Consider the following 26786-nt stretch of genomic DNA (forward strand, 5'->3'; position numbering starts at 1 on the left):
AAGTGCTAGGAAGAGTCAGAATGTTCGTTGAAAAAGTATACAGTAAAAACACTGTATGAGCACATGCTGAACACTAATCCAAACGCCACATGTTTGTGTTTGGGGCCTGGGTTGTGTCATTATTCCACTGTGACTGGGATTCCTTCAGTGGCAAAATACAACTGTCCAAACAGTGCCAAGCCTGGGTGGGTTTGAGTCGGCCAGGTGGTCCTTGGCTTGCCAGGCAACAGACACTTGTAAGACTTGTATGTTGTCTCAAACCTGCAGTTTTGTCAGTGAGAGGCATATCACACCTCCTGTCAAGGGAGGTCATTCAAGGGATTTACAGAGTGAAAAATGGTGTGTGGCACTGCCAGATCACTTTTTAAAATAGTCTTCATCATTCCTTTGTTGTCATTTAAAAAAAAGATGCAAGAACTCTCCAGAAATACTCTGAACCCATATCACTTTCTGTTACCCAAACTTTAATATATAAATTAAAGATTCCAAACTAGTATTTTAGTGGTGAATGGTTAATTCAGTATTGATCGGAGTATCCAGATGCCTTGCTCATGTATGGTGCAGCTCTGATGTTTGTTCAAGTTTAAAGTATGCAAGTTGTTTACATTTTACATATTAATATTTTTAATTTTAATCTCTTTTCCAGGAAAGATTTCAAGTGAAGAATCCTCCTCACACATATATCCAGAAATTAAAGGGTTATCTTGACCCAGCTGTCACCAGGAAGGTAAGCCCACTATTGTTTGAGTTAGTGCTTTAGATTCCACATTGGCGACGTTTCCAAAGCAGTGGACTCTTCCTTCCCTTAACCCCTTCAAGACAGGATTTCCTATCACCAGTAAAGAAAGTTTCCTTTTAAAATGCGCAATACACTATTATTTTTAAAAAATAAAGAGCAACGCTGTTGTGAAAATGCACTATTTCAAGGACTGATGCAAATGTCTTTGAAGATATTAGCCTGGCAAAATTACAGAACAATTATCCTTTTTTTTTCATTTCTGTAGAATATTTTTTTTTCTTTTGATTCATTTTCTTTTAACCTTTAATAGTACATTTTATTTGTGAAAATGAATTATTGCAGTATTGCTTAAGCCAGGGTCCTGGAGGACTGGTGTGTCTGCAGGTTCTCTAGATTTCTTTAAGATAGCCTTACTTGAAGAGCTCGGAGAAGCTGGTAAAGTGGTCCAATTTAGCTGGGAGCAGGTTAGGAGCTGAGTTAGAAGGAATGCCTGCAGGCCTAGCAGCCCTCCAGGACTGTGGTTGGACTACCTTAATTTAATCTGGGCTCATCTTAAAATAATACTTCAAACTGTTAATAGTTTTTGCTGTAGATAACTACCCTATTTTGGATGCGATTCAGTTGCCTGCAAGGAATACTGTCAGAACTGTTAAAGATTTAAATATTTGTTGAATTTTTTAAAGACTTTTCTTTAATGTCCAGCTGTTTTCAGTCTGACTGTTTTAACTTCTGTGAAGTTCTGGTGAAAGCCTTACTGTTGAAATGTAGCAACACAAACTAAGAATTTGACACTCCAGGTGTCCTTTGCAAGATTTCACTGAAGTGTTGTATCAGAATAGTAGGAATCTGAAACGGACAGACCTGTAGCTAAGACACTTTAAATGTGTGTTCCTAACTATAGCCAGTGTGTTTTGCACCTTCACTGATGTTTTTTTTAACTTCATAATCCTGTAATCTTCTTAGATCAATTTGTAGTGATTATATAACAGATTGTTAGATTTACTTTAGAAGATTGACATGCTATATGTTCTTGAATCTTGAATGCCCATAGTTGAAGAAGAGAGATTGAAAGATAAATCAGAAGCACTGCCATTCTGCACTCAGTATGTTTCAGGATTTGTTGAAGTACACATTGTCACACAGAAACAAAACTGAACAGAGGACTGAAAGGCAGAATTCCAAAGTGGGAGGATCTGCATCAAATGCGGAGAGGGGTCAGGCGTGCGTTTCACGCCAAACAGCTCACACTGCTGAGATGTAATGATTTAGAAAACACTAGATGTTCTGTATTAGAAGCTTTTTTCACTGGTGAGGTTTTTCTTTAGTTCACATCAATACAAATGTAAGCTAATTGATGTTAAATCACATACAAATATTTTGTTAAATGGAAATGAGCAGCTAGTGACTATTTTAATACAGTAGTCCATCTGGTGTGTTTTACTTAACTGTACAGCTGTGCAGATCTGTGTTTTCCTCTTAGTTTCTTAGTTGTGGTGTCTCAGCAAGGCTTCACCTTGTGTAAAATATGCAGCTTTCCTAAAAAGGATTTAATGTTGCTGATGGAGATCAGTAGCTGGACCGATAGTGAGAGTTATGGTTTTACATTCCTGTTCAGCCCCCTTTTCTTTAGCCTCAAACAATTGCTACTTTGTGCTTCTGTGAAATAGCTCTAGGTCATTCCCTCCTTTTTACATATGCAGGCTAGCACATTCCTTCAGCACTCGAGCCTATTCGTAAAAGAGAAGGAAAAGGCTCATTCCAGAAAAAAAAACCCTGAAGAATGCCTGGGCTATTGATTTGTTTTCAGGATGACCCCTGTTTAAAGTGCTCTTCACAGCAGCTGTTAGTACTTAGTAAAGAGTTGTGAGTAATGTGGGACAGAACATGTGCAACTATGCTAACATATGACCTCTACAGATGCTTTGGAAAAAAAACTATTTTAATGAAAAGCAAGAGGTTTCTTATACATATATGCCAAAACATTACAAAACTAAAGGGAAATGTATTCAGAAATGCCCTTCCCTTTTTATTTAGACCGAAATATAGAATGAGTGAATGTAGTGTTCTCACAGTCCTTCTGGGGAAATTTATATTTTTGCTTTAGAGACATTATTTTCCCTCCTGCTTTCCTGCCGTTGCTAGGGCAAAGCAAAGGAAATTCTGTCGGTTCTGTGGTAAATTTCAATGTAGCGAGTTGTGCTCATTTCAGTGAAAGCAAAAGCAGTACAATAAGAAGAACAACAAAGATGAAAATAACATACATTTACCTTCAAATAAACGGATGTGATTGCTCATCCTCCAAAAAAGTAATCTGTACACCATTTAAAAAATTAAAGCCAGTTCTCAGTTGTCCTGTAACCAGTTTCTTTGTTTGGGTTTTGGCTTTCTAAGAATAACAATGTAACTAAACCCCCCCTGCCCCCTGACTCCCCCACCAGACTGTTATGTAATTAATACACACTCGGGCAGAGGATGATTCAGCTTACTAATGGATTACCATATGCTGTGGTCACAGCTTTGGTTACCATGGGAGCAGCTAACAGGACTGAAAGGGAGGACCTGTCTTTAAAATATCACATCCTTAAGCAGAGGCCTCAGTTAATTGATTTAATTCTGTGAGCGAGGAAAGAAAAGCAACACCTACATAAAACAAAGAAGCAGAGAAACGGGGAATACAGATGGAGATTGAATATACAGAATTTGTCTTTGAAATTAATTGCACAATGATAATAGAAGCTCATAATTAATATATTAATTCAGTGAAAGCACTGTAGTGCAGGTTAGCATAACGTTTTTTTTTTCACTTAAATTTAAGAAAAAGCTATTTGACATTTTAAAGCAAAGTTATAAAATCCAATTTGATGAAACTGGTGAAAAAAACGTTCAGCCTTTACATTTTTAAAATGTTCTTAATATAACAAGCAAAAAGTCACATGCTTTTGTAGAAAAAAAATATACTTCATTAACCAATTACATCAACCAATTACACCAATTACATCAATCTCCGTTAACAAATGCTTTTCAATAACACATTTTGGTAGAAAATAGATTTAATGATTCATTACTATAATATAGAGGAAAATTAAAGACTTAGGACACTAGTCTCTGTTTCATTTTTATTGGAGCTTAGTTCATGCTAACAGAGCGGTTGAAAAGACAGAATATTGCCCTGACTCTGAATGGATTATTTAAGAAAACTAGAACACAAAGCTAGAGAAATCTCATTACTGAATACAATACTTTATTAGATTTATTTATGAAACAGATAAAAGAAGAATATTCTCTCATTTCTTACGCAGAAATTCAGAAGAAGAGTGCAGGAGTCAACTCAAGTCCTTAGAGAACTGGAAATTTCATTAAGAACGAATCATATTGGGTGAGTATACAGTATAAGCACTTTCTAGATGTAAATCTAAAAGATCTTGAAATCTTGCTTTCCAAGTGTATTTGCCTAAAGGTAAAGCTATGTTACATATTGTCCCATATTGTCATTTTAATGCTAAGTATCATAAAGTATTTTTTCTCTAAATGCATGGCAGTTACATTAGGACTTCTCAAGGTCTTTTCTTCAGAATATCCCCGGTCTATAGACGCTTGTGGTTTTTAGTTTCAAGTTGGCGCATTTAAAAAAATGTCCTGTTTATATTATAACTCACAAACAAGTTTGCATTACTGTATTTAATACCTTGAGGGCTTATGTTGATGTAGAACATTTTAATTTGCTCACTGCTGAACAATATGCATTTTAAAGAGTAGGTGGGGCTTTTAATACAATCTGATAGAAGAGGATGCAGCTACATGATTAATGTAGAACAATAATAGAACTGATTATCTTGACTGATTGGTCTTGATTTACTGAAGATCAACAACAACGTGTCCTCACTTAGCACTTTAAAAGAGGTAAATAAAAAAGCTCTATGAAGTTCCTTCTTGCATTAATGTTCTGGATGTGATATTTCAGTTTCATAATTTTCTGTCTTTGGTGTACTGGAATAATAATAAATAATACTGGCAGATGTTATAATTCTTCAGTGTGGGCGTAAGTGTTGCTTTTGGCACATACACCCTCTATGCGAATTCCGAAAAGAAGCTTCTTTTTTATTCATGTGGCAGCTGTACACAATATTGGAAATTGTAATCACAAATTACAAGCTATAAGCTATGCACACGCTCAAGTCCAGTTAGGTCAAGAGATCTGAACATGTTAAAACTCACGATGGACATCAAGGTAAGTGCAGTCATTATTGTGTCTTCTACATTTTACAACCAGGATACTCCTCCTTGAATTGCTACCACACTCCCAGCCAAACCACTTACTGTGGATGTTCTTTGTATCACCAAACTTTTCCATTTACACCCCAAGAGAGGATGTGGGCTTAGCATTAAGTCAAAAATAAACCAGCTGTGTTTATTTACAAATATTAGAATCCTTAATAGACAATAGTGACTGGTCAGCTGTTAAACAGTCCCCTCAAACATTGCCCTTCAACAGTTTTAAAGAACAAATTAAGATGTTTGATGCAACCAAAGCCCTTTTAATTCAAGTAGTAAAAAATACTGAAAATTTGAATTATTATTGTTTTTAAATCAGTTGATCTTTTGTTATTGTAATACAGCATTATTCTTTGACTAACACTGAAGCAGGCTTAATTTGCCTGTTGTTCAGCCAGCTCTGTATGTCAGCATTGAGGTATGTCCAAATCTTACATCATTACAGCATTATGCTGCTTCCAACTCATGTCCATTCTGCTTGCACAACATTTTTACACAGTGTTGAGTGTTCTTCTGCCTGTTGTACAATAACACAAGCTCCTCATCTTCTGTAGTCCTCTGCACCAAATGCACTTTTTTATATTGTTTCGTATCACTAGGTAATAAATATTCATAACAACAGCAGTATACTGAGCTATTTTCTTTTTTGCTCATTCTGGTAGTACGTTTATTTTGGCCTGTTTTATGCTTTAATTATATAACCATTTCACAATAATTCTTCATATGTTTTCTAATAGAAAATTAAAGGTTTCTGTGTTCTCCCATCATGTCACACTTATTAGAAAAGGGATAGGAAAGTCATTGTATGATCTAACTTGCCAGAAGAAGATGAGATTATCATGGTTTTAGAGTTACTTTGGCTTATTTTAAATATGTAATGTTGTTTATTTTTATCTGCTCTCCTCGTTATTGCCTATGGGAAGATGTACACTTGGAATATGTTGTTACGATGGTAGGATTGTATCCAAAATATCTTTCTCAAAATTAATATACAGTAAATCTAATGAAATGTCATTTACTTAAGTCCCCTTAAAAACAAGCATTCAAAATTATTGTGACTGTTTATCTGTATTTTAACGGCTATTATCATTATCCTTTTGAGCAGTGAATGAAAAGTCTGTGACCGTCCAGAAAGCTTTCATATATGTATCACAAAATATCTTTGAAGCATGTCCTGCATTTATCACAATTCCACTCTGACTTGTAAGAGATGTGATTTAGTCACCCTTTCCTAGCCAATCAAGAAAGGGGTCTCCAAGCCTAGAATTGTTGCCATACTGAGATACTGAGGCACAATCCTTGATTCTGTTGCTAGTGCCTCCTGCCAGTGACTGTTCTAAAGAATTAGGACTGCATTTTGTTCTCGTGGGAGTTGAACATTTTGCATGGTCTTTTCTAGAAAAATTATTAGGTCTGTAAATCATGAGAAAACTTTTTTCTTTAGTCCTTCATTGTCTAGTACCCAATGCATAACTAGTGATATTGCAAAATCAAATATTTCTCTTTACTGTTTTCAGTATCATAAATGGTTTAATGTCAGACAGTGTACCAAAACATTTTGCTCAACCAGTGGCCTTAGAATAAAAACAGGGACTGGTATTTAAAGAAGGGAGTGCTAGTCCTTTATGTTCCTGAGAACTCTGCATGTGATTGTTTATTTCAGCTCCAGGGATTTTGTCATCACAAATGTGATGTGATTTTCTGTTCCAGAAGAGTCAAGAAATCATAATCCTTTAAAAGGATTTTCTAACTTAAAGATAACCTGAGGAAAGGGTGATAAAGCCCATAGACCAAAAGCAGTACCTGTTTTGTTTGTTTTATGTTGCTTAGGGTTAGTATTTTTTCTTTTCTTCATTCTTATTTTCCATTCGCAGGTGGGTCAGAGAATTCTTAAATGAAGAGAACAAGGGCCTGGATGTCCTGGTGGAATATCTTTCTTTTGCACAGTATGCTGTCACGTAAGTCATTAATTGGTACATAATGTGGGGTTCATTACAATATATGTCAACGCAGTCTTTTGCAGTCAGCATTAAAGTTCTATTCTTTTGTTTTACAGCAAACCGGTCCCAGCGGGGTTGTGCTCTATTGAATAGAATGATTTCTTTGCTTGTATTGTTTTATACGACTTCAATAATATACATGATAGTATATTATCAAGAATACCAAAATCACAAATTTGATATTTAGTGAGCTATAATGCTGTGTCTAGCTTCTAGGTCACTTGGTTTCTGAATGATTGATTTTGTCATGGGATGCCACTTTAGTAAGTGTGATAGGAACCACTTCTTTTGAGTTGCATAGCCTAGAGTTTAAATTCTCAATTTTCTTCCTGTAACGCCTCCCCCTTTAAATAAACGTATACATTGAGGGAATTGTTTTGTTGATTTAAATGGCTTTCCTCCTTCACAATGTTTCTAAATTGAGAAATATAATGTGCTTTTTGCACATGCAAACAAGGAATTACTTCCCAGGTTGGACAAGTTCCAGATTTCTTTGGTGAACATTAGTGTTCCTCTCAAGGATATTTCCAATATGTAAACCATACTCCTGAGTCTGGGCAATGTGAGCTAAATTCTTCATTTCCTGTTTGCTGATATAAAAGGCATTAACCAGAAAGAGCTTTTTTCTCCTCTACTGAAGGCAAAGAAGACAGTTTTTATACAACATTAGAATAAACTATATAAGTTTAGTCTGATTACGATCAGCAAAAAATAACCAATATGTTGCATTGTTTTTCTTTCTAAATTTCTGTCCCAGAGCAGCAGTACATCTTTTCAATAGTTAATATTTCATCATAAATGATGGCCAGTTGAAAACATGCCCATGAGAAACAGTCCATGTAATCTCATCTCCACTTTGGATTCTGACCTTTTTTTTGTTCTAAACAGAAATCGAATGAATTTGTTACTTGTTACATGTTTCATGTTTTTTTATGTAATACCATTCATCCTTGCATCTTATAACCACTTAAACCAGTACAGGACCGGTGGGAGCCAGAGCCTATCCCGGCAAGAAAGACACAGGCAGGGTACACCCTGAACAGAGCACCAGTCCATCACAGGGCAGACACACACTCACATAATACAAATATTCCCAAAAGCCAATCTACCTCGCAACATGTCTTTGGGCTGTGGGAGGAAACCGGCGCTCCCAGTGGAAACCAATGTAAACACGGGAAAAAGATACAAATATGGTGGAGATAGCACTCCATGTCCAGAATTGAACCCAGTGCACTGGTGCTGTGAGGCAGAAATGCTGATCAATGTGCCATCCCGATGCCCTGTTTGTCGTTATTAGTTTTAATTTTAAAAAAATAAAACTCATAGATCTCATCACTGAGGCTTATTCATTTTCAGGCACAGAACTATAGTCTTGAACTGAAAAAAAAGAAAAAAAAAGCAGAGGATGCTTCATCCACTCCCAGAATTACACTCTGCCTGTAACATAGGGATTTTAGCTTAAGAATCTGAGTGAAACGTTTGTTTCAGGGCAAAGAAAATTTGCCTCTTTGGGATGTTTCATGTTGACTCCAGGCTGCCTTCCAGAAGCAGAGATTCCGTTTTAGTTTATTGCTGAATATTGAGACACTACATTAAATGTTCATTGCTTTCTTTATATTTGTTTTAACTAATACAGTATGTTAAATGTTTTAATGAAATATAACATGTATGAAATTTACAAAAAAAAATAGCTGATTTTTCTAGGACCTATAAGAACCTATAGAATGTACCTGAATGTTGCATTTTACTTTTAACTCGGGTTAATGAATCTGGGCCGAACAGTAATGCATATTTTACTGTGTGATAACAACAGTGGTTTCTGAAACTGCACTGAACAGTAGAGCTCATTGTATAGCCTGAGTGAATGTGGACACTTCATTCCATGACTTTCCCCCCAGGTTTGACTTTGATAGCTTGGAGAACAATGTGGAGCACTCGGTGGACAAGTCCAAGCCCTGGAGCAGATCTATTGAGGACTTGCACAGAGGAAGTAACTTGCCTTCCCCAGTTGGAAACAGTATCTCCCGGTCCAGCAGGCATTCAACACTAAGGTAGGCGTCTGACTCACAACAAACTTCCTTTCTTCAGTCACAAAATATACGGGGCTGCTCTGCATCACACATGAGTGTTTATGAGCCTTTTGTAAGTCATGAGGGTGTTTCATTCTTTAAAAGGATTAGAATCATTAAAAAAATGTAGGAAGGGTGGAGTTTGGCATATGTGGGGAAGGTTTTATCCATTAATTCCTTCATATATTTTGATTAAGGGTTTACTTTATGGGATTTTTACATCACAAAAAAGAGACATTAACAAAAATATTGCTTTAATGTCCAATCTTCTTGTATGTTCTAGGTAATCCTTCCTAGTGATACATATTTTGCCTTATTAAATGTACTGTATAACTTGGAAAAGGAGAGAACACGTGTGGAGTAAATCCTTTTCATGCTTTAAAACTTTGGTCATTACTTTTGGATTAGAGCACTACCACGATTAATTGATCTTAAGGAAAAAAAGTCATCCAGTTATGAATCCATTGTATTATTTTTCTCAGGTGTCATTTTAATGAGATCCTGGTCCGCAGTTTACATTTCTTACAATAGTGTGCATAGCTTGACTTAAGTTCTTACAGAGAATTAACAATGTGGGTGGTAGTTAGGTGCTGTTGGGAAATTCTATGGACAATACTTTTTTCCCTCTTACCGTCTTAATAATATTGAACAAAACAGAGAACAAGCTGATTTTACATCTTTTATAGCTCTGGAAAAATAACTAGTTATAGAAAATGCTTTCTGGTGTTTGTAGAACTTACAGAATTGTAAGTGTTTCTTGTCTTTGTGTTTGTGTTGGTAGGGGCAAAATTAGATGCTGTTGAAATTTTTACATTTCTAACTTCTTTCAGCATTTGTTTTTTGTTGGATTTTTCCTTTCTATTGTCAACTGCACCTAGTTGGTAAGGCATAAAAGCCAATCAAAACTGAAAAGAATTCACTTTTTAGTGTCCTTTTGTTAACCATTACGCCTGTTGCTGTATTTTTCCTTAGCTTTGCCCTCTGTCTACCCAGCATCAGGAGAAGGCAGGTTCTGATTTCACTACAGCTTATTTGAATCCTGTATAAATAGCTTTAGTTAGAAAGACACACATACGCTTACCCCTTAAAATATGCTTTTTCCTGCTTGGATTCAGATTTATTGTATTTCTTTTCTTTAATCTGCTAGGTTCTCTGTTTTTTAGAAGACTTTAGTCAGATAATGCTGTGCATAGAAATGGACTGCTTCAAGGAAAATTAGATATTTGTGTGTATGTGCATTTCCTTCCTTTCCTGTATATTCCCTTCTTATCATAGCCAGTTTAATCTGCAGTTTGACTTCTAAGGGCATGTATCTCTCCAAAACATGTACCAATGTATCTGGGTCTTCTGTGTATTGGACATGAAAAAATACTATGAAGCCATGCAAGCTAATTTTCCCAATCTTCCCTTATTTTCTTAGCTCAAATACGTTGAAGAAAAGGTCTTACTGGGGGTTCTTATCGAATATGTTTCTTCCTAACTTTCCTTTTCTTCCATGCCTTTACTTCCAAAGCACTTAATTAACCAATCAGCAGACTGATAATGTGCTTTTGGCTTTGAAATAGACATTTCCAATTCTACAATAATAAATGAAACATTGGAAACAGAGGAATTAACTTTTAACACATTTATAAACAGTATTTTTCTTTACATTATACTCTTCAGTCAAGAAACACAAAATAAAATATGACCACAAAAGGGTTATTCACGGTTTGTTTTGAAAAAGTGTGAGATGAAACACAAATGTAAAGTATACCACGTGCAAGACTAGGTATACTGTAAACCAGAGCCCTAGTGGATCTTGGTGGTGTCTGTATTACTGTGCTAATTCTGTGCTGTTCATCCGCTTAAGAAACTCGCCATCCTGCCTGCTCTTGAATTTGAAAATGTTATTATGGGACCTGTGGGAGGTTTGGCATCAAGTCTAACTTATTACAAGTCACACAAAACCTGGGAAGATATTGTAGTTAAACTTGTGTGCTTCTATGTTTTATACATAAGATTTCTAGTACTGCAGCCAGGTAGACCAAGAATAAAAATATAGCTTGAGGTATTATGAAAATCAGCATACACACCCAGATATTGTAACTTGTATACTTTATTTCCAAATTCAGGATAGATTCAGGTTATAGGTGCTAGTTACAGCACGTCTGAATTTTTTTGACTTGTAGCTAAATGAATAATGCAGCCAAGCATTACTCATCCCTCCTCATAATTAATCAGAAAAGTTGATTCAAGAAAAGTCCTTCTGATGCAAAAAAGACATACTAGTTCCTTATGTCGTTTACACACGTATTTAAATTGTTTTAGTACACTGTAGAAGGACAAATTTAAAGCATTTGTACTAATGTCGGAAGCAATGTTCCAATTCTGTCACCTGAAAGTGTCTCTGTGAGTTATTCTTTTTTTATACTTCTACATGAAAGACATTCATACCTTAATAGGACCGTCTGACTCACTATGATGATCAGAAAGGAGGAAAAGTAAGTGAGCCTACATAGTGTATGTGTGTTATGACATGTTTCAGAATACCTAAGGTTTTAGAGTTATGAAAACAAAGAGTAGGCGCAGTGAGGATGTCTGGTTGTTGAAGGTGGTTGCGGAATCTGAACATGACCAGTATGCTAATCCTATTTAAATGCCTTGTTCTGGGTTTAACTATTATTTTTTCAGCAGGACATTGACTATCATGTTTTGTGAACCACTGTCTCATGACCATAGGGACCTGCAGTGGAGTAACTGTCGGAGCTGTCCGTGTCTGTTTAAGCCACTAGAGGGCAACTGAGAGAAACTAAATGCAGGTATTCGTACAGGGTTGAAAGAGAAAACTATTGCAGTTGGTGTCATTTGGAAAGTTCTGTAGTATTTAGGGAACACAAGCCAAGATATCTATGTGAAATCAGTGTCTAATTTCTGGTAATAGTTAGCCAATAAGCGTGGGCTGATCAAGACCGGTGAGAACTGGATGTGGGTTCTGATTGTTCAGCGATTTGGCTGTAGGATCATGGGATTCCGACACAGTAGGGTTTATTCTCAAACCATTCCTAAAGTTTGCACAGGAGAAGAGTGGTTTGCTTTCCCATTGTATAGGGTTAGTTTCCACTGGTGAACGCCCTCTCCAAGGATCCAGTTTGCTCAGCGTGCGGCTGGATGGAATATCAGTAGCTGCTGGTTAAAGCTAAAGTTATTCCATAAAAGGTTCAGATAAAAGGCCAATCTGCAAAATGGGTTTCAAACCCACTTAGACGGTGATTTTATTTACACCAGGGTTGGTCTAACCTCAGTGAACTTTTGAGTTTCCCCACAGTTCAAGGTTTAATGTGAGTAGGTCCTCCCATGCCATGTAACTGGCCTCATGGAAATTGGTTACAGGGCTTTTATAGAGAAGTTGTCTTTCAGTGTGACAATTTGATAGTTCATTAATTAAATTCCATTGGTTAATATCTTATATTTATAGTGTTTTTAATTCAAAATTTAGTTATGACCCACAAAAGTGTTGGTGGGCCGTAAAGCACGGCACAGTTAATGAAAATTCAGTGTGCATTCCTGCTCTTTCAGTTTCACAAAACATTCTTTCCAGCTTATCGGTTTTTAGCAAGTTCCTGTGGGTCTGTGTGAAGCCCACATAAACATTCTGGCTGTCCTGCCACTGCTAAGTGCTCGGAATCGGAAAGAATCATTTTTGTCATGTGTATCTGGGAATAAGATCGGTTTTGGAAAAGCCCTTCCTATGCATTCTGACACACTGTTACACCACATAGAAACTTGCAGGAGATACCAAATTAAGTGGGCAATACCAAATTCAATAAATGATGTCAAAATAATCTTCTACAATTTGAGGGCTATATGGATTTCTCAGAATCTCTGGTGATTAATTTGGTTCCAGTGGTATTTAAAATTTGTATCACTTTACCTTAAGTGAAATGAAATGCATTCAGCAGTTCTTACATCGTCTGTGTGATAAGAACAGGCTATTCAGCCCATCAGAGTTTGCCATTTCAAAAACTAAAGTGATTCTACTGTGCCACTTCAGGATTAGTTCAGAACACTCAGAATATTAGCTACCACTTTATGCCTGGGTGATGTAATGTTTGTAAAAATATATCCTCCATTTTTCAGTCAAATCAGTCTCTTTGGAGGATTTGTAGAAGATTTTTATGTATAATTATAAACCCTTACTCAACAATTGAAGTTTTTCTTTAAGAAGAAGTGCAAGTCTCATAATAAGCATTTTGAGATCTGCATCACTTTGTGTTTTGTGTTTAATCTTTTAACAAGGGTAAACCCTTTCATTCTAGTGAAAGCAGATGTCACTCATGGTTTGTTAGTAGGATTACTTTTTGCGTTGGTGTCCAGCCTGAAGAAGATGGATGGTTACAAACAGCAGCCCTCTCCCCACTCCATGGACACAACGATAGGGGAATCTGCGGGGGAAAAAAACCGTACTGAGTGGTTGAGAGATGTTTTGGTTGAGCTCTATGTCGGAAAAATAGGTTGTGGTTCTGTTTGGAGGAAAAGTCAGTACAGTGCCTCTGGGAAGAAATGCAATTATAAACATTACCTTTATGTGCTTGTGATCTGAAGAAGGTGCACTGGCAATGAGAATGGTTTCCGTCATGGATATAATAAGAACAGTTGATATGTTTTTCTATGTTAAGATTTCACAGCAGCTGTTCAGTGAAAGGTTTGCTGAATACTGCTTTGTATGCAAATTGGTTCTGACTATGAGACATTAACGGCAGCTCTGTGGGACTTGTGCTAAATTAAACAAGCCTAAATTGCAACTTTTTCTAGAATTATGTGATAAGAAGGTGGTTTGTTCAAATTCTTTAACATTGTATTGCAAACCTCTATACATTTAAAATGCTTGTTCATTAAATAGTGGGGAAAAATGTGCTGTATAATCTATTGGAACTTCTAAAGTTGCTTATTTGTAGAGGCTGCTTATTTGCAGAGGGCTCACATTTGACAGTTGAGCTAACTTTGAGTTTCTCTGTAGCTGGGTGTTAGAATTGTAACTAGCTGCAATTCAGTTCTTTCTGAATTGAAAATAATTATCTGGAGCAGGAAGGAAATGTTGGAAACACTTGTTTTGAATCACCAGCTTATTTTCTTGAAAGGCTCACACACAATTTTGACATAATTTTTAAAAAGCTTGCGTTCCAGCTTAAAAATGAAACATAAACTTTACTTACCAGCTGACTTTTTTATCTTTTGCCTTTTAGCATCACATTTTATGTTGAATATTTAAAGTTTTAACTTCTTGTGCTTTAAAGTCTTGTATAAATGTAAAATGCCATTTTTTATGACCTTTCCTGTTTTGAACTTTTTACAGGTATTTTTATACAACAGTTTTGTCATTTTATTACACAATTAAATTTGAAAAAATCTTAATTTTAGTTAGTAACTGTCATTTCACAGATCACAGCATTAACTGCTTTATAATTTTTTTTTGATATATTGTAGGTATAACACATTGCCAAGCCGAAGAACCTTGAAGAATTCTCGATTAGTTAGTAAGAAGGATGATGTTCATGTTTGTATCATGTGTTTACGTGCCATCATGAACTACCAGGTAGGAAAAGTGTTTTTCCCTTTCTGTCATATGAAAGTATTTTTATTTTTTTCATGTGTTCATTAATTTGCATATTTATTCATTCTGTTATGAGCACTAGCTGTATCATAGCCATTAACATGGTATCTTTCCTGCCAGGAATAGCAAACGTATTGTGTAACTGGCAACCGTTTGCCAAGCTCTGGGTGCTCTCCTATAAATCATTATATAGAAATTGTTTATAGCGAATAAACCATGAACTTAAAAAAAAAAAACACATGGAATTGTAGGCATATTGGAAATTTATTGGTATGCTACTGCATCATATTTTATTTTTGTATTGTTGTGAAACGTACTGTAACTTAATTTATTTTTTATTTTAGTATGGCTTTAACATGGTGATGTCTCATCCACACGCTGTAAATGAAATTGCACTGAGTCTGAACAATAAGAATCCCAGGTAAGTCCCTCTCTCACCCTGTCCATATAACCAGTATATACCCGTTCTTTTAGACACCTGCCCTTAAAATAGCCCATTTAAGAAAGTGCAGCCTACCCAGTCGATAACGTCATTGGTCATTTACACAGGCAGGCTGGAATAGTTTCAGCAAGTCTGTGAATAAGGACAGCTGCAGTCCAGCAAATGAACCAAAAGAAGACAGGGCTGCTGTTTTCTCGTCGTTTCTACAGACTAAGTAGAACATAAAGTGCCTTAAAGTGCCGGTAGAAAGAAATGTAAAAAAATGTCTGGAATACTTTTCGGAAACGGTCTCGGCTGTTTTGAGAAAATGCCTTGTCAGGAGGATATGAATGAGATAATGGAAGAAGTCATGAGACTTTGATTGTGTGATTGAAATAGTTCTTTCTTAAAATGTTAGGTCACTGTACGTGACACATATCACAGGACTTATAAACTGCTTTTCAGACCTACATACTTAAGATCATAAGCCTTTTTTTTTCCTATCGGAAATTCCATTGACGTGTTTTTTATTGGTGCTTCTTTACAGGTTCTTAATAAATAATCTTCCCTTCAAGGTTGTGGCCTACTTACCAACCTTTTGCTGGTTCATAATTTGTTCTGTTAATTTCAAGAGTAATTTAAGAACAATTGATTGTATAACCTTCAATGAAATGACCAATATGTTGTATGGCCTAATGATAATAAAATGCGCTGGTATTATTTAATGAAATATTTTGAATGCTCAGGTAATCGGTATCGATTTTGTGTTTCCTTCGCAGAACAAAAGCTCTTGTTTTAGAGCTGCTAGCCGCTGTTTGTCTCGTCAGAGGAGGTCATGAAATCATCTTATCAGCTTTCGATAACTTCAAGGAGGTAAATTTGATTCCTGTCTTGAATACTTTTATTAAGAACAGATCCGATTGTCATATAAAAATGTTTCTTAGGAATGTTGCTTAAATGCATTATTGCATTTGTTATTGAACAAGCATTAAACATTTTAATAACCTTAAAGCTGTTGCAAAAAGTATTTTTCACATGTATATGTCAGTTTTAAGTGTGGTAGGGTTGATGTTTTAAAACCATTCTTTGGATTTAACATACCAGCCTGGAAAGTAGGGGTCTGGAAACAGACTAGGTTTCTTAATTGCACAAATAATTAGCTTAAATGTTTTTGTAACCTCCATAACTGACCTTCCTATCTTTGTTGGGATTATAAACAAGTCATGTTTTATTACTGAGAATAATTAATGTTATATTTGTCTATCATAATACCTTGCATTTAGTTAGTGCTTTTTATCCTTAAGAGTTGTAAATATGCTTAAATCCACCAGTGAAGTGTAGCTTGGGTGATGCTTGGCTACCATCGGAAACAGTCTTCCCTGCTCACAGCAGCTGAGATGATCAGAAAGTACAAAATTGCTTTGCCATTTGAGTGAAGGGGGAATTTTAGGTCAGTCACATTATGCAGGTCCCTGGTTGAATTATGACAGGACAGAGGGGTGACTCCCCTGCTCTTACAGACAGTGCTATGGGTTCTTGACTAAGTGGTTGGGACCTTGCTTCAATGTCTCATGCGAAGGATTGCACTTCCCATAGAACAGTGTCCTCGGTCATCATACCATTGGTTTGGAAATTCTGGTGCAGAGAGAAGAGTGCCACCTTCTGGTCCACTAGCATCACTTCAGTGCACCAACCTGGTTTTCCAGAGAGGTCTCCCATCCCAGTACTAACTAGCCCAGCCTTGTTCAGTTTCTGGGTTTCTGATGAGATCAGGCTACAAGGGCAGGGAGGGGGGCAAAACTGTTGTCAGAATAGGGCCCAAAAAATTCTGACAAGTAAATTTGTCATTGCACCCATGGTAGAATAGAATTGTATTTTTCTTGAAGATCTTTCTATTTTGTAGATACGGGTTATCATGTTAATGTATCCCAGTTGTAATGTTACTTAAAAATGTAAAAAATCAATTTAATCAGGATCATTCCAGTTCAAATTCATAGGCAGTCACTGTAAAAATAATGAAATACCTCCTTTTGGCATTTCATTTATGCAGTATACACAGATGTGGGTGAAGTGCCTCTGTCTGAAAGCTTTCCCTATGGCTACAATTATTTAAAATGTAATACAAAGGGAGAGGATTGGGATGTTTCTGTTAAGAAAGGCTACTTTCTTTAAGGAAAGAAAAGCATTACTTTCAGAATTACTATGATTGCAATACGACATATGAATAGCTTTGTTTTTGCCTTTTCCTAATAATGTTTTCTGTTATTTTGTTTTAGAACAATAGAGGTTTGTCGGAAATATCCCCTGCTTTCAATCACTGCAATGTAAAAAGCACTGTTTCCCTTACTTAAAAGACCTGTTTGTTTAGCAGACACGAGGGTCTGCAGGCATTGTGCAGCCTGCCTGGTAATGCAGTAATGTTTTGGGAGATGAGAGATGCCTCATTGTATTCGTCCTGCTGTTTGTGCCTTGCAGTCGTTAAGTGTTTTTAAGAGTGAGGCCCACGTGGTTTCTTTTTGGAGTCACTGCCTTCATCTCCACTTTCTGCAGTGAATGTTAACCACACTGGAGAAAATAGGTCAAGCTGGTTACAAAGCTTATTCTTGGGATGTTTCAGGTAGATGTGGCTGAGCATAGAGTAATAAATAGCTCTAATATATTGTGTTGATAGTGAATGCAATTGAGCCTATAATTTAAATGGTAATTAATGATTAATAGAATTCATAATAACCATACATTTTTTCATAAGAATGCTTTAATTTACAATAGTTTGCCAAGTTCTGCCAAATCATACCAATGCAGCTTCAAATCTTGAAAAAGTGTCAAACTTGACATTTAAAGGCACAATGCGCCACGAGTGGTAAAATGTATTTTAGAATTGTGGTGTTTCAGATTTGGAGTGATCACCCCCAAACACACCTCAGAGAAATGCAAAAACGTGTGTTTACTTTTAAGATGACTTCGCAGAAAATATTAATTTCTTTAGCATTTTGTTGGTGCACAAAGCTGAAATGTCAGAAGTGTCAAAGAGACAAATGTCTGTAATCATAAACCCACAGAAATCTCTAAAGATAGATTTTGGAATTACCATTACAGACCAATTTTTTTCACTTATACATTAATATATTATAGACTACACATTTTTACTTAGGGCTATTTAACCAATTTTGTAACTCACTATCTTTTGTTTTCTTAGTACATTAATGTATTTGGTATTTATACAGGTTGAGTTTCAGGATATTTTGCTCTTAAATTGTATTTATGTATCATTATCTTATGTTATGTATATATTGTAACATAATTTATAATTTTTAGTTTATTAAATCTCATTTTAGACCTAGCATAAAATGTAGAACATATTGAAATTAAAGTAAGTACTAGATTATATACAGTATTTGTGGTTAATGAATACAGTTTCCCCTTTCAATTTTTTTTGACAAAATGGTAAATCCTCAGTGTCTGTAACTAAACTATGGTCTCACTCTTTTACAATATTTTATGTTTTAAGAACATAGATAAGCTCAGTGTCAGTTTACAACAAACTCCTCATACAAACCTTGAAAAGCAAGGCTGTCCTTGTGCACATACAATACGTAGTGTAAGTACGCAATTCATTCTGCCTGTTTCAGATATGGTACTGGCAGTGTTTTCCCAATCATATGCACGTTGTAAATTACATTATTGATCTTTTTCTTCTCCTTTAGGTTTGTGCTGAGACACAGAGGTTTGAAAAATTGATGGAACATTTCAAAAATGAAGACAACAATATTGATTTTATGGTATATTTACATACATAAATCACTGTGCTCTGTAGATCTTTGTGTTCAGTTATCAATCTAGTTAAAGAGGAAGCAGGAATTGTTTTGATACCTGACTTTGCTTAATATAGTATAGATTGTGTGTTCTGTTTCAGACCTCCATAAGCATTCAGATAAGTCCCTGGCTAATTCATGTCTTAACATATTAGCTCCATCCCTTTTTTAAATTATGCTAAGGTTCAGTCTTTTCATAGTTCATTTTTAAAATCCACATACAAGACGCAGGGCAAACTTAACAAAATTAAGGAAAAAGTAAAGGTTTATTCCATGCTGAAAAGAAAAGAAACACAACATTTCGGCTGTAGAGTTTTCTTCGGGTGTGTCAACATGGGATAAACCTTTACTTGTTTTTTGCAGCCTACGCATGCTGACGCTGCTACCTACTTTAACAAAACTATAACTGCAATTGGAGATACTTCATTGCTGCTTTACTCAGAAAGGTGATTTCCCACTGGATTATCTTGTTTTCTGATGTGCTATTAGAAGCTTTGTGAGTTTTGCACTAATACAACATGTAAAATCCAGGTGAAAAAGAGACACAAAGTTTGTTTTAATAAGAATTGAATAATGGCACAGTGTATTCAATGTGGGAAAGAAGAAAACTGCTGAGGTGTAGTATTTGTTTTTTTCAGGTGGCATGTATGCAGTTTATTAATATTGTGGTTCATTCAGTGGAAGATATGAACTTCAGAGTCCACTTACAGTATGAGTTCACAAAGTTGTGCCTGGATGAATTCCTAGATGTAAGTATGAATAAATATTTTACAAGTTTTTGTTTTTATACTTTTTTAAATATAGGAAACAACAGCAGAATTCTTAAATGGCACTGAATTCTTATTCTATTCCGTATACCCTAAGTGGAATGCAGGCAGGTAGTGAAGTGTTAGGATGTATAAGCCTAAGAGTGCTATGTTAAAACTATACAATGTACCAATACGGTTTTTAAAATATTGAGTCATTTTGGTCACCACATTGCTAAGAAGATATTGCCGCTCCGTAGTCAATCCACAGAAGAGCAACCATATGCATTTCCAGGCATAAAGGAGTGTCCTACTCTGAAAGGCTAGAACTGAGTCTGTTAGTCTTGAACAGAGGAGACAATGAGGGAACTTGGTTCAGATATTAAATATCCTCAAAGGCATTGACAAAGGCAACTTGTTGAACAGTAAAGCATGACCAAGAGGACACCAGTGGAAATGCACTTTAATCTGAAAACAGGAGACACATTTTCCACCTGAATGGTTGCAGAAAAGTGAAACAAGCTGCCCGGTAATGCGACTGAAGCTGATTAGATATCTTTTTTAGAAGATCCTCTGGACACTTACACACCAGTAACCAAATGGTTACTAATGGACCGAACATTCTCTTGTTTCTAAACCTCATTCTCTTACACTATTATGTCTATGAATAAAAAGACTTCTTTTGCCGTTGAAGAAATGGAGATGGAAATCGTCACCTTAACAACAATAGGAATGTCGCTGACAAAAATGTACCTTCCCCTCCCAAAATCTCTGAAGTTGTCTTCTTCTTTTTGAGACAGAAGCTGAAGCACACAGAAAGCGACAAGCTGCAAGTGCAGATTCAGGCCTACCTGGATAATGTGTTTGACGTCGGTGCTCTTCTGGAGGATGCAGAAACGAAGAATGCTGCCTTGGAGCGAGTCGAGGAACTTGAGGAGAGCATCTCCCATGTAAGTGGAGCGTGATTCGACAACAGAATAGGATTCGCCCTTTGTTTTAAATGCTGTCAACTTTTTTTAGTTGTGTATTATGTATTAAGAGTTGCACTCATTAGGAGCAGTGGTTGGTTTGAAAGATTGTAAGGGCTTCTGGTCGCTTGAGTGTTTAATAGGAGCTTTAGATTAATGCTTAAGTGCAGACTTAAAAGCAACAAAAAACAAAAACTAACAACAAAGCCTCCTGGACCACCTCATGATGGGCTTAAAATGTAGAGAGGTAAAGTGTGCAAATCCAAGTAAATTAGGAATATTTGGCAAGGGGAATATCTGCTTTAAAAACTGTTGTTTGCTTCCTGGTTTGTTGAAGTTTTATTATGAGTTTTTATGCAGTTAACAAAACACCAGCTTTACATCTAAATGGTTTATGTTTATGAACTCTCTATTTTGATACAAACTGCTGAAACAATGTACTGAAATCATATATGAACCATATTTTCCCTATTCATACCAGATTAAACATGCAAAATATTAGAAATATAAATAAAACAATTGATGATGTTGAAATTAACTTCTGATTAGAAATCTGAGCCTTCTTATTTATGTACTGTGTGTTCCTAGATGACAGAGAAACTTCAGGATACTGAAAATGAAGCTATGGCTAAGATAGTGGAACTGGAGAAGCAGCTCATGCATAGAAACAAAGAACTGGATTCTATTCGGGTGAGTTTATTTAAGATGTGGATTTCTTGCCTTATGCCCAGAATATGCTTCACACAATCATAAAAGAAAGTACTTCTTGATCATGGATTATGAAGGTAAATTGGAATCAGATTGACCTCTGTTGCAATCAAAATATTTTTAATAGAAATACAATTTTTTATTCATATCGGTAACTGTAGAGAAACAAATAAGTTGGATTAAAATGTGCCTTCCACTACTTCGTACACCCGGCTTCAGCTCGGTCTTGTCTTTGCAGGAAGTTTACAAAGACGCAAACACACAGGTCCACACGCTGCGGAGGATGGTGAAGGAGAAGGACGAGGCGATCCAAAGACAGTGCAACCTGGAGAAGAAAATCCATGAACTGGAGAAACAAGGGACAATAAAGATCCAGAAGAAAGGGGATGGGGAAATTGCAATCCTTCCTTCAGTCCAGCAGGGGTCAGTCACCCCTGGTGCAGAAGGGGGTGCTGGTTCCTACGTGGTTGCAGGGACATCACTGGGTGCAGAAAGTGGGGGAGTTCCTCTAGTCCCAGCACCGCCCCTGCCGCCTCCCCCTCCACCGATGCCCGGGTCTGGTTAGTGTGTTTCTGAATTTCTGATCCATCGCGTATAACATTCCTGTAGTCAGTGTAGTCGGGAATTAGGTTTTTTTGGAGGGGTTGAGGCAACATGTAATAATAATTCCTTACACTCATATAGTGCTTTTCTGAGTACTCCACTCAAAGTGCATTATAGTTAAAGGATGCTTCCCTCTACCACCACCAGTGTGTAGCCCCCCACCTGGATGATGCGCCAGTACGCTCACCTCACACCAGCTATCAGTGGGGAGGAGAACAGAGTGATGAAGCCAGTTCAGAGATGGGGATTATTAGGAGGCCATGATTGGTAAAAGCCAATGGGAAATTTGGCCAGGACACTGGGGTAAAACCCCTAATCAGATATTACACATAAGTTACAGACAAATAGAAATCTGAATGAAAGATGATGGAGGAGGAGGTGAGGCTCAGACGCTGGAGCTGAGGAGACTTAACAAACGTTAGCTCCTGCGAGAAAAGATACCTGAATTCCCCATGACTCTGAATTCAGTGGAGTGTTCTTTGCCTTCTTTTTCAGTGCCAAACGGACCCTCAGCCCCTCCTGCTCCTCCTCCTCCGCCACCACCCCCTCCTCCGCCGCCACCCCCTCCACCCCCACCACCCCCTCCGGGCCCTGCGCTGGAGGCGTCTCCCCCTGTGGCTCCCCCCCTTCCCCCTGCAGCCCCCCCTCTCCCTGGCTCAGGATCTCCCACTGTCATCTTCAACTCAGGGTTAGCAGGTAAGGCCGCCTCCGAAACTGTCTGGGAACAGGCTGGAAAGAGCAGACCTAAGTGCAAAAGGCTAGGCCTGCTTTTCTTGTTAGTTGTACTTGTAAAAGAGTTTATAAATTGTCTGAAATAGGAATCTGGCTGTCAGATATAGAAAGTGTTTATAGGGTTGTAAACCAGAGACTATGTAATTTATTAATTGTACCCGTCACCGTACACTTTTCTCTATTGCAGGCCTTTTGCACACTCAGCTCACTATTTATGGCTGCATAGTCTGGGTGGACAACTGATGGGAATAAGCTCGTTTTGTACTTTATTGCTCTTAGAATTTTGATGCACCAAGTAATTACTGTGGATGTTGTCTATATTATTCTATGTTAAGAAGCAAACATTCTGGGCGCCTTCTAACTTCACACATCCATGGATGAGTCACTTGTGCCATGAGGAGAATATTTGTTACAGCATTTTTGAGTCTCATGCTGTTTACAGTCATGCTGTCTTTGACTCGTGTCTTATTTAGAAATGCACTGTGCTTTCAGTACCGAGTTTGCTATGTAACCATGTGTACACTATATCCATATGTGTGCAAGACACCTACATTTTCATTTAGAAGGTTAACTAGTTCTGAAGATTGTTTAGCTCTGTGCCATGAGTAATGGTACCAGAGTGAACATAAGTCCTGATACATGTCTGCCATGAAAATGCATCGTTTAGAACAACGGCAATTAAATGTTTATCTGCAAATCTTCTCTTTTCCATTGCAGTTTATGGTAAGAGGTGAATCAAGCAATATGAAAACATTCATTGATTTTTTTTTACATTTTTAGTATATTTTATTGATAAACGGATATTCTTCAGTTTGATTACTGGCACTTCATTTCTTGCTTGCTTGTTCTGTACCTGGTGTTAACTGATATCTAGATCAGGAAATTATTCCTTTGCACTAAAAACTTGTTCTTTGCTTTCTCTCTACCTTTTCTGCTTACATAGAGGGACCCATCAAGCTCTTCTGTAGGTTTTTCTGTCTTTGTGTTTGTTTTGTGAAACTCTGTGAAGTGTTCCTCAGCAGTGGAATATGGTTTCAGGCAGACAAATGTAGAATGTCTCCTCTTTAAGCTCAGCACATAAGCTTTTTAAAAAATCATAAATTTACAGCATCCTATTCACATGGAGAACATACATTGTGAAACTTAGTTTATTGAACAAACATTGCAATTGGACTTGGGTTTAATATGGAATAACTCAATTTTAGTTCAGTGGGTCTGTTTTGATAATAAGTTTTGTATTTGAAATTTTTACATGAAAAATTTTGTAACTTAAATTTTTGTTGTAAGTGCTGATTTCCTAGAATGTGTCCATAAAATTCAGGATAATAGTGCACAGGGTGATTTTTAAAATTTTCTATCCCAAAGCTAAATTTGCACCTGAGTTTGTTATTTGTTAAACAAAAGACTGATATCAAGCCAAGAGGGAAGAAGGGTGGGAAAAAATAAAATTACAGTAAACCCTCATTATACTGACCCTAATATAGAGAGGAGTTTGGTCACAGTGGCAAGAGTCTGGTCAAAGTCATATGTGTCGGAAAAAAATCTATCCCGAGAGTTTTTGGACATGTTGGTCTATGATCGTTGTAAGTGATGCATGCCCGCTTGGTTCCTGATAATTTTCTCCCTTTACTTTTAAGATCTGTACTGTATTTAGGTATTAACCATACCTGCATTTCTGAAAAGTGGATGACTTTGCAGTCCTATTTATAACTTCTCATGTAAGAGTTACAAATAGTACTGTAAAGTTCTTTGTCTTAAATATTTTCGAGCTGTAGGTTAGACATCTCCTGGATTTCTGCTTTTATTGGACACTGCTTTCCCCCATTACTCTACTATATTGAGGATTTACTGTAAATTGATTTTTTAGCCAGATTTTATATGGAAGACTTCAATTAATAAATCAGAGTTTGTGGGAAAAGCCCTTTCTTCTGTTGTATATCATACCTCTCAAATATTTAGTAATATTTTGTGTTGCCCATTTTGTGATAACCAGGTTGTGATATGCCAAAACACAACTGTTGTGCCTTATTTCTAATAATGGTAACTCTTAATGTGTGGATTGTGCGTATTATTGCATGCTGAAACACATTCTGGGTGGTTAAGTCAGCAGATTAAAAGGAGATATAGGTTTATTGTGCAAGTCTGGCATGGTGTCTCTTAGAGAAACCATGTCTTTCTGCCAAGACTGTAAAGCTTTTTCCCAGTTCTCAGATACACAAAGCATAATTTTCTGTGATTATGTAAAAGTAGTATAATTTACTTTAATAAAGTAAAGATCATAATCAAGAACTAGACAATTATTTTCTCATGTGTTAGGGTTCCCATACTAACAATTCAAATTTTTGCACGTCTCTTCTGTTTTCTTTTTCTAGTTATTGCCAGCATTGTTTATGCTGCTTTGCAGCTGGATAAAGTGTACAGTTAAAGAAATACAGTCCCGTAAGGCAAGAATTCTGGTGGTGGTTTTTGGCAGTGCCTCTGTAGCAGCAACACCTGATGAAGCAACACTTTATTTCAACTTATTACGGTCTTAAAACTTGCAGCATGCCATACCTTCAGCTACACATTTAATCTGTGATGAGTCATGAGCAGGCTTTTCCAGTTTCTCTTCTAATTAATCTTCCCTTTAGAGAAAGTAAGGGTGAAAATGGCTGAAAATTGCTGCTCTCCAATGAATCTGAAGTGACTCTCTTTGTGCTTTTCTGCAGCCGTGAAAATTAAAAAGCCAATAAAAACTAAATTCCGTATGCCAGTCTTCAACTGGGTGGCCTTGAAACCTAACCAGATAAATGGAACTGTCTTCAATGAAATTGATGATGAAAGGATTCTGGAGGTAATATTTATTTTCTGAGGAGCGCAGAAATGTGAAGCATGCTCTGACCTAGATTTTGCTGAAAATCCATTTGTGTTGTGATGTGTAGCTATTAATATCACATAATATGTTGCCCTAATGATGTTCTTTTTTAATTTAATACTTATTTAATTTTTCACTTGTGTATCATCGGTTTTTTAGTAATATTTTGTTTTCCTTTTTATTTTATCAAGGTTTAATTATTTTTTTGTGTAAAGGAGAATTTACACAAAGAATGCTTATCTAAAGTGCTTCATTATTTCTTTTTTAGGATCTGAATGTGGATGAATTCGAAGAAATGTTCAAAACAAAAGCTCAAGGCCCTACCATAGACCTAACATCAAGTAAACAGAAGGTCATTCAGAAGGGACCAAATAAAGTGACGTTACTGGATGCCAACAGGGCTAAAAACCTGGCCATCACTCTGAGAAAAGCTGGGAAAACACCAGAGGAAATATGCAAAGCCATTCAGATGTACGTTTTTAGTTCTGTAAATTAGTTTTATGTCATTTGAAATACTTTTTGGCCTTTGAAAAGTAAAATATGCCAATCAACTTTAATGTACTTCACGAAGACTTTGCGTGCCATGCGGATCTTAAATAACAAAATATCCTTGGTGGTGGTTATTTTAATATATGGTGGTGTTCATATATTAATTTAGTATTTTCAAATAGATTAATAAATATAAGGCCAAGATAAACATTTTTAAGCAGTGATATATACTGTAGTATTAGGCAACAGCTGACTGGCCAACCACTGTAACCATGTTAAAGGTTTACGTAATTAATGTGTATTTTAGATATGTTCTGAATTACAGATTTGCTCGTGCAATCCCTAGGGTTTGCAGTGGCATATCTCCCTGTCTGTTCTGGAATTGACACCACATATTGGATTTACATGATGAAAATAAAACAACTATTGAATTCATTGCGGTTTCGTAGTTAAGGGGTCACTACTGAGAAAATAGGTGAAGCAAATGTTCTAATCATATTCTTTTCTCTTCAAAACTAAAAAAAAAAAACCCTCAAAAGTTATATGCAATAACTTGAGTAATACTAGGTAGAAAGCAGGGGTTAATTCCACACCGAAAAGGATTAAGTACATTGCTGCTGCTTCTTAGTATTTATTTTCTTTAATGAAATACAGTACAAAGATAATCTAAATTGTAAGATATTTTAAACAGGTATTGCGGTGTCAGTAATGTTTTAAATCAAATAATAATAAAGTAACACTTTTTCTCACCTGTAGTCAATAGTTGTCATGCAGTACCCT

The 26786-nt window shown here is 36.4% G+C and overlaps 1 protein-coding gene across 9 annotated transcripts in view; it reads left to right on the plus strand.

Moving 5' to 3' along the window:
* The window catches only part of fmnl2a (formin-like 2a), a 75395-nt gene that overhangs the window by 38771 nt on the left and 9838 nt on the right, over positions 1-26786 (plus strand). For 6 of the 9 annotated variants that reach the window (XM_015358728.2, XM_015358723.2, XM_015358725.2 and 3 more), the window contains exons 3-18: positions 647-727; positions 4039-4115; positions 6886-6969; positions 8910-9062; positions 14547-14655; positions 15018-15094; positions 15874-15967; positions 18799-18873; positions 19545-19655; positions 20453-20602; positions 21209-21310; positions 21567-21888; positions 22427-22627; positions 23607-23627; positions 25372-25496; positions 25786-25988. In XM_015358728.2, the coding sequence (XP_015214214.2) occupies positions 647-727; positions 4039-4115; positions 6886-6969; positions 8910-9062; positions 14547-14655; positions 15018-15094; positions 15874-15967; positions 18799-18873; positions 19545-19655; positions 20453-20602; positions 21209-21310; positions 21567-21888; positions 22427-22627; positions 23607-23627; positions 25372-25496; positions 25786-25988 (1985 nt within the window). The remainder of the gene's footprint in view (positions 1-646; positions 728-4038; positions 4116-6885; positions 6970-8909; positions 9063-14546; positions 14656-15017; positions 15095-15873; positions 15968-18798; positions 18874-19544; positions 19656-20452; positions 20603-21208; positions 21311-21566; positions 21889-22426; positions 22628-23606; positions 23628-25371; positions 25497-25785; positions 25989-26786) is intronic. The other 3 variants (XM_006636461.3, XM_015358730.2, XM_015358729.2) reach the window with 1 other exon arrangement.

Source organism: Lepisosteus oculatus, chromosome 12 (assembly GCF_040954835.1).
Source record: "Lepisosteus oculatus isolate fLepOcu1 chromosome 12, fLepOcu1.hap2, whole genome shotgun sequence".
NCBI classification, from domain to species: domain Eukaryota; kingdom Metazoa; phylum Chordata; class Actinopteri; order Semionotiformes; family Lepisosteidae; genus Lepisosteus; species Lepisosteus oculatus.